General features: G+C 38.3%; 1 protein-coding gene, 1 non-coding gene and 1 pseudogene across 2 annotated transcripts; 2 read left to right on the top strand and 1 right to left on the bottom strand.

The window, feature by feature from the left end:
- The first annotated feature begins 1,960 nt into the window (after positions 1-1,960).
- Positions 1,961-5,635, top strand: CR4 (crinkly4). The gene has a single exon (XM_008224336.2). It carries the CDS (start codon positions 2,671-2,673, stop codon positions 5,413-5,415), a length of 2,745 nt encoding a protein of 914 aa, XP_008222558.2. The 5' UTR covers positions 1,961-2,670; the 3' UTR covers positions 5,416-5,635.
- Positions 5,636-6,864: 1,229 nt separating this feature from the next.
- Positions 6,865-6,936, bottom strand: TRNAT-UGU (transfer RNA threonine (anticodon UGU)). Its single transcript has one exon. It is a non-coding gene; the product is annotated as a tRNA-Thr (tRNA).
- A 348-nt stretch (positions 6,937-7,284) lies between these two features.
- On the top strand, positions 7,285-10,715 carry LOC103322435 (LRR receptor-like serine/threonine-protein kinase EFR; annotated as a pseudogene).
- The last annotated feature ends 165 nt before the right edge of the window (positions 10,716-10,880 follow it).

The following is a 10,880-nucleotide window of genomic DNA, read 5'->3' as shown; positions in this document are numbered from 1 at the left end:
TTTGGAGAGAAAAACCCAAAATAACCGCTTGTCATTTTCTAATTAATTTTTTTTTAAAATTATATATTTATTTATTAAAACTGAAATTTTGCTTTACTATCAAGTTTCGTGTCTTCTGGATTTGTCTACGTGGAGACTTTTGTTTCTTTTCTTACAAGAGAAATTGAACCTAATCATGACCCCACCCTATCTCATGCCCAAGATGTGTTATGTTAATGTCAAATCTCATGTTTGGAGCCCTCCTAAATCACAACATTTTAAAATAAGTTTTGATGGTTTCGTTTTAGCATTGAGACATGAAATTTCCTGGGCTTCAATGAGTTCCTACTGTATCCATACCGAGGAATTAATATGGTAGCTGACACTCTAGTAAAGAAGAGACACTTGTTCAAATCCTTGTGTATCTAGTATGCATTGAATTCTAGTATGCATTGAATTGTTGGAATTGATCCGCGCTTGCTTATAATTCTAGTATGCATTGAATTGTTGGAATTGAGTATTTGCTTCAATAATGAATGCCCTAGTAGAAAAGATGTGTAGAAAATATAGCATTTCTTAGGAATATATGAAAATATGATCTCTTTATCGGATCCCGAGCCTATGCATTTAGCATTCGTGCATTTACACGCATTTAAAGGGATGTTAACCATTAGATTGATATGATGAATTTTAATAAGTCCATTAGATTAATAAGTCTCCATATTAAATACTACGATAGGACTATGGATGGCACAAAGAGAGGAGGTGGCCATGGATAGCAGCAACCGGTGGGAATGATTTAGGTCCGGGCCGAGTGAGGCTGGGTTGGGTCTAAGACTATTATTTTGTATTTTTAATATTTTATTTCAAAGCTATTAAATACACATAAGGTGTAAAGAAATACTGATGTGGACTTGTTAAAATTCATTATATCAATCTAATGGTTAACATCCCTTTAAATATGCATAAATGCACAAATGCTAAATGTAAAGGCTCGAGATCCCTACGTCAATTGCCTCTTTAGGAAAAGCACTTCTTGGCACATACCCTCTTTGAAATGTCAAAGTTCCCAACTTCCCATGGCTAGAACCTCACTTTAGAATTCTTAATCCTAAGCAAGCCTTTCAGACCCAAATTAAAAAAAATAAAAATAAAATCCTAAGCAAGCCTTAGCCCTGACAATCCAGTCGTCATCTTCCCGAGATGGTATATGTCATCCAAATGAGTTAAAGCTCTAGTACTTAATTAAAGACGACAATTTCGACCCAAAAAAAAAAAAAAATTAAAGACGACAACAATTTCCGTTTGTCACCACTTGAAGTCAAATTCATTGATCGAACTATGTGACTAACAAAGTTCTTGGCAAGATACAAGGGAATTGTATTCCTTAAATAGTTACTCATGCACTCGAAGTTATCTGTTTGACTTTTAATTCTTCAAATATTCCTTATATCAAAAGAAAAAGTTCTCTCTCTACTTCACAGGCCTGCAGTAAAAATTCAACTCTCCTTCTGTTTTAGTATTTATAATTTATAGATACGAACTTGCAAATTATTATGTTTTATACAAGCGCAATCACAAATAATTGATGACGCCAATTTATACAATAAACATGTAAAATTGCCGGATAAAAAAATATTTTAATTTTGTTAGAAATGTCCATTCAAAAATGATCAAGGGAACACATGATGATAGCCAAAAAATAAACGTCATGCATGCAAAAGAAAACAAAAATATTGAAAACCATGACTGAGTAGGAAAAACAAGAATAAGGGGAGCAAAATTTGGATGCATTCTTCACAAAAAGTAATTTTTTTAAAAAAAATCCCAGAAAGGTAGCCAAGTGTGCTCCAATCCAGGCATGAAAAGATGAAATTGCATTAACTTCTCATTTATTGTCCTCACCAACACTAAGGTCCTATTCAGAAGCTGCAGTTTCATTGCATTAAATGCTTCTCTCTCTAAATTCTTGCTTGCAACCACATGCAACAATCCATCTTTCTTTAATTTCCCTTCAAGAAATTCACCTTACCACCCAACACACATTCAAAGCAAAACTTTATGGACAGAGAAGTACCAGATTATTGTTCCCATTTTTGAGTTTTGTAGATGAGCCTGAAACAAAACTAAGGACGTGCTCCAAAAGGTTATTTAGTTTCTGTTTCTGATTCAAATTTGGAGAAATCTTGGAATCATTTTTTAGTGCTAAGATTTATTTTTCAGCAGAAAGTGAAGAAACAGGAGGTTTTCACAGAAGGATGTTGATAAACAGAGCATAGGTAGTTGTGGGTTTCCTTAAAGTTGTTGCCTTTACTAATCTTCTGCAAAAGTTCTCTGTTTCAGAAGGGGCTTTTCTGATTTGTTCCTGCTTGGTTTGGCTGATCTGTAGCTTCTGGTACGTGGGTTTGTTGCACATTCACCTATTTTTTCTGTTAATTCATGGCGACTTAGTTTCATCGTTGCCTTTTTCTTCATTTCCATTATGGAGAAAAGGGGAGTATAATGTCGTTTCAGTTCTTTAGAAAATCTTCAAAAGGACAGCTTTTTCCTTGCAGAGTACTGCAATATATGCTGCTTTGTTGTGTTGAACTGTGGTGGATATCTTTCTCATTTCAAATTGGCCAGAAGGAAAAGTCAGAAACTTTAGGTGGTGGAGTAAATTTTATCTTTGAATAGTTATATTGGCTTGTAATGGGGATTTTTTTAAAAGATTTCCTGATCTGGGTCCTTAATATCAGCATACTGAGAGCTGGGTTTCTTGTTAAACTTGCAATTTTATCAGATTTATGGTGTTTAGCTTCAGGACTAGGTTCCATGTCAGCCATTGCAGTTTCTTATGGGGAGAAAGGTCCAGTTTTTTGTGGTTTAAAGTTAGATGGGTCTCATCTTGTGACCTGTTATGGATCAAACAAGGCAATAACATATGGAACTCCAAGTCGTTTCCCATTTATTGGTCTAACTGCTGGTGATGGCTTTGTTTGTGGACTTCTCATGGAGTCCAACCAGCCATATTGTTGGGGAAGCAGTGGTTATATCCAAATGGGTGTCCCTCAACCCATTATTAAAGAAGCTCAATATATAGAAATCAGTGCTGGTGATTACCATTTGTGTGGATTGCGAAAACCTTTAACCGGCAGACTCAGAAACACCTCTTTTGTTGATTGTTGGGGTTACAACATGACCAAAAGCTATGTGTTTGATGGACAGGTTCAGTCAATATCAGCAGGCTCAGAATTCAATTGTGGATTGTTTTCTCAGAACAGAACAGTCTTTTGCTGGGGTGATGAGACTAGTAGCAGGGTTATCAGCTTGATCCCGAAAAAATTCAGGTTTCGGAAGATTGCAGCTGGTGGGTATCATGTATGTGGGATTTTAGAGAGTGTGAATTCTAGACCCTATTGTTGGGGAAGAAGCTTGGACATTGAAGAAGAAATCTCAGTGGCGCATTCAGGTCAAGGGAATGTTGATTTGGCCCCAAATGAACCAATGCTCTCAGTTGTGGGAGGGAAGTTCCACGCTTGTGGGATTAAGAGCTCTGACCGTGGGGTGATTTGTTGGGGATTTATTGTGAAACCAAGTACACCGGCTCCTAAAAGTAAGAAGGTTTATGAGATTGCTGCTGGAAATTACTTCACTTGTGGAGTTATCGCTGACAAATCTTTCTTACCTGTTTGTTGGGGTCTTGGATTTCCAACTTCTCTTCCCATAGCTGTGGCACCTGGATTCTGCAAGTCCACTCCTTGTTCTCCTGGTTTCTACGAGTTTAGTCATGAGAGTGCCTCTTGCAAATATCCTAACTCTCGCGTATGCATGCCTTGCAGCGATGGTTGTCCTGCTGAAATGTACCAAAAAACGGGATGCACTCTGAAATCTGATAGACTTTGTGAATATAACTGTTCCAATTGTTACTCAGCTGACTGCTTTTCAAATTGTTCATCTTCATATTCCGATGCCAAGACGAATGAAAGGTTTTGGTCAATGCAATTACCTATCATAATTGCAGAGATTGCCTTTGCTGTGTTCTTAGTTAGTGTTGTGTCTATAACTGCATTTTTATATGTTCGCTATAAGTTACGAGACTGTCAGTGCGTAGCAAAAGATTCGAACTCTAAAAAGAATAGTAGGAGTGATTCTCCTTTCCATAAAGACAATGGTAAGATTCGTCCCGATTTGGATGACCTGAAGATAAGGAGGGCTCAGATGTTCACTTATGAGGAGCTTGAAAGGGCTACAGCCGGCTTTGAAGAAGTGTCTGTTGTGGGAAAGGGTAGCTTCTCCTGTGTTTTCAGAGGTGTTTTGAAAGATGGGACAGTTGTTGCTGTCAAAAGGGCTATAGTATCTCCTAACATGCAAAAGAATTCGAAAGAGTTCCATACAGAGCTAGACTTGCTCTCAAGATTAAACCATGCGCATTTACTCAATCTGCTTGGCTATTGTGAAGAAGGTGGGGAAAGGCTTCTTGTTTATGAGTTCATGGCTCATGGATCATTGCATCAACACCTCCATGGAAAGAACAAATCCTTGAAAGAGCAATTGGATTGGGTTCGAAGGGTCACTATTGCAGTCCAGGCAGCTCGGGGAATTGAATACTTGCACGGTTACGCTTGCCCACCGGTGATTCATCGAGACATTAAGTCTTCAAACATCCTCATTGATGAGGAACACAATGCTCGAGTGTCTGATTTTGGTTTATCATTATTGGGACCTGCAGATAGTGGATCCCCATTGGCGGAGCTACCAGCTGGAACTCTTGGGTATCTTGATCCTGAGTACTACAGACTTCACTACCTTACAACCAAATCTGATGTTTATAGTTTTGGTGTTTTGCTGTTGGAGATTCTTAGTGGCAGAAAAGCCATTGATATGCAATATGAAGATGGAAATATAGTTGAATGGGCAGTGCCTCTTATCAAGTCAGGAGAGATAAATGCAATTCTGGATCCAGTTTTGAAACCCCCACCTGACCTTGAAGCCTTGAAAAGAATTGCCAATGTAGCCTGCAAGTGTGTGAGAATGAGAGGGAAGGAGAGGCCATCAATGGATAAAGTGACGACAGCACTAGAACGAGCTCTTGCGCTGTTAATGGGCAGCCCGTGCAACGAGCAACCTATTTTGCCAACTGAGGTGGTACTGGGAAGCAGTAGATTGCACAAAAAGTCCTCCCAAAGATCTTCAAACAGGTCGGTCGACACTGATGTGGTAGAATCGGAGGATCAAAGGTTCGAATTCAGAGCTCCTTCATGGATCACATTCCCAAGTGTTGCCTCTTCCCAAAGGAGGAAGTCCTCGGTCTCAGACATCGATGCTGATGGGAAGAACTTAGAAGCTAGAAACTTGGGCAATTGTGGGAGCGGTGGTGATGGGTTGAGGAGTTTGGAGGAAGAGATTGGACCTGCTTCACCTCAAGAGAAGTTGTTCTTGCAGCACAACTTTTAAACTGACCAACCAAGCTTATCAAACTTGATCCATGTTCACAGGTTTGCTTGCATTTATTTTCTTGGAGGATGAAATGTAAAAAGATTAATGGGAGGATGTAAGTTTCTCAACTACCAAATTTCAGCTCTTCTTTTGTCTATTCAGTTCTAACAATTTGTTGAATCAAATTCTCCTTTCACACTAAATTGCAACATCTTAGTAAGACTGTATTCTTCTATTTTGTTTTCAGTTGTGTACCAGCTGCATTTAAATATTTCTTAGCTATTTATTTACATGTCAAATTTTACACAGGCAATTTAATTTATGCTGATGGAGGTGGTTTAGAAACTGGAATTTCTGTGTTGATAGTGGACTTACAAGTTCTGCCAGCGAAAAAAAAAAAATTGGAGACTAAAATAACGTTTAAAAGCACCGTCGGCTACGCCAATAAGTTTTAAAAGTAGGGACGGACCTAGAATTTTAAAATGGAATGGGCTAAAATTATCTTATGAACGCACCGGAGAGTGAAACATAAAGGTGCAGCTACTGAGCATACTAATTTTTTCTTTTATTTATTTATTTTTTCACTTAAAGGGATTATGTGTGAAGATGGTTATCAGTGAAAGGAAAATTAGTAGTAGGATGTTCATAAAAAAATTAAATAAAGAGAAGTTCGCAGTAGGCTAAAAAAATGTCCTATATAGATGTCTTACACAAGAATGTCTTGGAATAGTCAAAGAGAATTGAATTCATTAGTTTGTCTCATCTTTTTTTCCTTGAGTGTATTGTTGGATAAGCTTTGAGCCTTGGTTTGGTGTGAGCCTTTGAATGTGAGTGTGGCATGATTGTCATTAGTAGAAATGGGTGGGCTAAAATAGAGGTATTTAGTTATATATCCATTTTTAGCACTAGTGATATAGATAAATCCTACACCATTTGATTTTTATAAACAAACCCAAAACAAGACACCCGGCCCTGTTGAATTTGAATTTGATTATTAAATTAATTTGATGTCCTGTTTTCTTTATGAGGTTTTGGGGTTATGCTTGTTGCAAAAAATCGATGGCAGTTTTGTAATTTAAAAAAAATTCGAAGCCTCATTTTTATATTGTAAATGGAATTTGGATGTGTTTCTAAAGTTCATTTCATGTAGGATGTTTTTTATAATTTGGGTCCTTATATTTGGCATAATAGTGAAACTCTCAATTAAATTTTAGGCTGATAGAATAACAACTCACATGGGCTATAGCCCAGGTTAGTCCCTTCTAGGGACCTTCCCGGTTTAAAAGCGCATGCGGGCACCCCTCGATTCCCTTGCATCCGAGTTCGAACTCCCTCCCTATACATTAAAATAGCTTAGAATATCGTCATTGTTAAAAAATAAGTTTAAAATAATTCAGCAAACTTGAATAAAAATCACGTGGCTGCTGATTCATTTTCCAACGTAGTTTAATAAAGAAAAAAATAAGATGCCCTCACGCAGGATCGAACTACGGACCTTCAGTTTACAAGACTGACGCTCTACCACTGAGCTATGAGGGCTGTTGTTGACTAGAAAACCGTATATTAATTATATACGTTGTTGTGAAACAGAAAGAATATGAAAGTAAATTTTGAAGTAATGATCTGTTCCAACAGTATCAGATTGATAAATCACATTGTAATAAATAAATAAAAAACGAAGAAGAAAATGCTTCCAAGTTCTCAACTAAAATCTTATCCCCCATAATGAAATAAAAAATTTGGACCAAATTGGTCAGGCCTATGAATATTAATTGCTTCCCAACTTCAATCTCACATCCACATACCAAAATTGAAGCTAGAGACATTATCGAACCAAAATTTCTTCACATTTCTCTTGCAGGACCATTCACAATTTTTGTGGTCCTGCTGCAATATCATCAACATTTTTGCTATATGCCATAAACTTCTTCTCTTTAGGCTTTGTAAAATGAAACTTGGTTTTTCTTTATATACGTATATTATATATATTTATTCGGTCATGATCTGAAACCTGCATCTACTACAAGATGCAGCATTCTGGTGCTCGACGTAGGCAGATTTTTTTGTTCAATGAATGGTTTGTTCTTTTATGCATGAGCGTAGGTCTGGCATCTGCAAAACTAGCCACCAATTTCAGAAAAGAACCCGATTGCATGGCGTTGCTCGAATTCAAGAGAAGAATAACCGAAGATCCTCTCCATGTCATGAGCTCATGGAATGATTCGACTCAACTCTGCGGCTGGACAGGCGTTACGTGCAGCGTTTCGAGCGACAGAGTGGTGATCTTGAAACTGGATTCTCAAAAACTGGCAGGCTCCTTACCACCATCTATAGGAAACCTAACATATCTTACAGGAATCAACCTCATTGACAACAACTTTCATTGCGAAATTCCTTAAGAAATCGGCCGTCTGCTACATCTGCAATGAATTCCTTTGGTGGGGAAATCCCAACAAATATATCACTGCACGCAGCTGAAAGTGCTCAGTCTTGTTTCCAATGAGCTTGTTGGATCGATCCCGAAGCAGCTCAGTTTGATGTTGAGCTTAACTCACATATGGCTTGATGGAAACAATCTCAGTTGAACAATCCCAAGTTGGATAGTGAACTTTTCTTCTTTGAACAGTCTCTCCCTTGGCGGCAACAATCTCCAAGGAAGCATTAGGAATGAGCTCGGGCGTCTGAAAAGCTTGGGATCATTCAGGCTTGGAAGGAATAATTTGTCTGGTATGGTCCCCGCTTCAATCTATAATATTTCTTCCATATATATTTTTGGTGTCACTCAGAACCAGCTTCATGGAGAGCTGCCACCAAATGCCGGCATTACTCTTCCTAATCTCCAGGTGTTTGTCGGCGGTGCCAACAGTTTCACAAGGAACGTTCCTGCATCGTTGTCAAATGCTTCTGGACTTCAGGTTCTTGATTTTGCTCGAAATGGCTTCACTGGAAAACTTCCTGGTGAAAGTTTTGGAAAGCTGCAAAGCTTGGTCAAACTAAACTTTGATGAAAACAGATTGGGAAGTGGGAAAGCCGGTGACTTGAGTTTTATGTGTCCTGGCTAATTGTACTAATCTAGAGGTGTTGGGTCTTACCGTAATCGTTTCGAAGGAGAATTTCCAGGATCCATAGCCAACCTTTCTACCCAGCTAAAAATTCCTACTTTGGGTGTCAATATGATACATGGAAGCATCCCTAGAGGCATTGGAAATCTTGTAAATTTGAGTGCTTTCGGAGTGGAAGGTGATTTGGGTGGTAGTGTCCCTGGTGAAATTGGGAAGCTTTAGAAGTTATAAGGACTATTCTTAAATGCTAACAAATTTTCTGGTCTAATCCCATTCTCCATTGGAAATTTGACTTCATTGACAAGGCTTTACATGCAAGAGAGTAGGTTTGAGGGCAGTATACATAAAGTCTTGGAAACTGCCAAAATCTACTAATGCTTAACCTTTCTAGTAACAATCTGTCAGGCACCATAGCTAAACAGCTTCTTATGCTTTCATCTCTTTCGGTTTCTTTGAGAATGTCTAACAATTCGTTGACTGGTTCGTTGCCATCGGAAGTGGGTGACTTGGTACATCTCACAGAGCTAGATGTATCAAGAAATAAGTTATCTGGTGAAATCCCAAGAAGCCTTAGCAGTTGTATTACTTTGGCGCGCTTGCATTTGGAAGGTAATGAATTTGCAGGAGCAATTCCTCAATCTCTTAAAGATTTAAGAGGATTGGAAGAAATATATATTTCAAGGAACACCTTATCTGGGCAGATTCCTAAGTTTCTGAGCAAGTTTAGATTTCTTAAGCATCTCAATCTTTCTCACAATGATTTCAAGGGTGAATTGCCGAAAGAAGGGATCTTTTCAAATGCTAGGCTCTGCGGTGGCATCCCAAAATTATTTCTACCAACGTGTTCCAGCAAAAAGCCTCGTTCATCTCAAGGACTACTTGCCTTAAAAATGGTAGTTCCTTAAACTTGTGCAATTGCATTCATAATTACTCTGTCATTCTTCATTGCTCTTTGTTCAATGGTGAAAATGTCAAGAGGTAGAACTGTAACTTCGCATTCATATAAGGATTGGAAATCAGGTGTCTTACTTTGACCTCATTCAATCAACTAATGGATTCTCTTTGGACAATCTGATTGGTTCAGGAAGTTTTGGTTCTGTTTACAAAGGGGTACTCTCTAATGATGGAACAATAGTTGCCGTGAGGGTATTAAACCTTCAACAAGAAGGTGCTTCCAAGAGTTTCGTTGATGAATGCAAAGCTTTGAGAAGTATAAGGCATCGAAATCTTCTCCAGATCATAACTGTTTGCTCAAGCATTGATGATCAGGGTAATGACTTCAAAAGCCTAGTTTTCGAGTTCATGGAAAATGGAAGTCTAGATGCGTGGTTGTGTCCAAGAGATGAGGAGCAATCTCGAATTACGAGATTGAACATTATGGAAAGATTGAATATTGCCATTGATGTTGCTTCTGCATTAGATTATCTCCACCATCGTTATGAAACTCCCGTTGTTCATTGTGATCTAAAGCCGAGCAATGTTCTTCTGGATGAAGATATGGTAGCCCATGTTGGTGACCTTGGTTTAGTAAGGTTCCTCTTGGAAGCATCAGATAATTCTTCCAAAAATCAAACCATGTCCGCGGGGCTAAAGGGTTCGATAGGCTACATTCCTCCAGGCATGAGTCTATGATTCTCATTTTCTTATGTTCCAAATAAATTATTACTAAGAAAAAATTAAGTCTCTATATGTAAATGAATGGCAGAGTATGGCAGGGGAGGTCAAGTTTCTATACTGGGAGACATTTATAGCTATGGGATATTGTTGCTAGAGTTTTTCACGGGAAAAAGGCCGACAGATGACATGTTCAAAGATGGTCTAAGCATTCACCAATTGGCAGCCATGGCTTTGCCTAACCATGTCGTGGACATCGTTGATCCTTCGTTGCTCCTTGAAACAGCTGGTGAGGATGACAATGATGACAGATACGACAATGACATACAAGAAAAACGATTACAAGATATCATGATGGTGGTCAACTCCAAGCAAGAAGATTGGAAGAATGCTTCGTTTCAGTGATGCGTATAGGACTTTAATACTCTGCAATGTCACAACCAGAGCGGATGTCTATGGATGCGGTCGTCAACAAAATGAAGACAATTAGAGACTCTTGTCTCGATTTAAGAAGAAGCTAGTTATATGCAAGATAGGCCAAGATTGTTGCCTAATGCGATAAATTATTTGTATCAATGGTGTGTGGCATCATGGATTTTTGAATTCAGGCTATTTGACACTTGTAAATAAGTCTTCATCATTCAGAACATTAAAAAAAATAAAAATAAAAAATAAAAATTTCGTTATTGAGAACCAGCTTTCTTCTCTTTCCCTCCAACTAAGGTCGTTATAGTGAGAGATGGGTATTGGGTTTGATGGTTATAGGCCTGGGTACTCGGTTCAGCTAAATATTTCTAGCATGAAATC

This window comes from Prunus mume, linkage group LG2, assembly GCF_029339155.1.
Source record: "Prunus mume cultivar Tortuosa linkage group LG2, ASM2933915v1, whole genome shotgun sequence".
NCBI classification, from domain to species: Eukaryota; Viridiplantae; Streptophyta; class Magnoliopsida; order Rosales; family Rosaceae; genus Prunus; species Prunus mume.
Note: the sequence above shows the minus strand (reverse complement) of the source record. Positions and strands in the feature narration are given on the sequence as shown.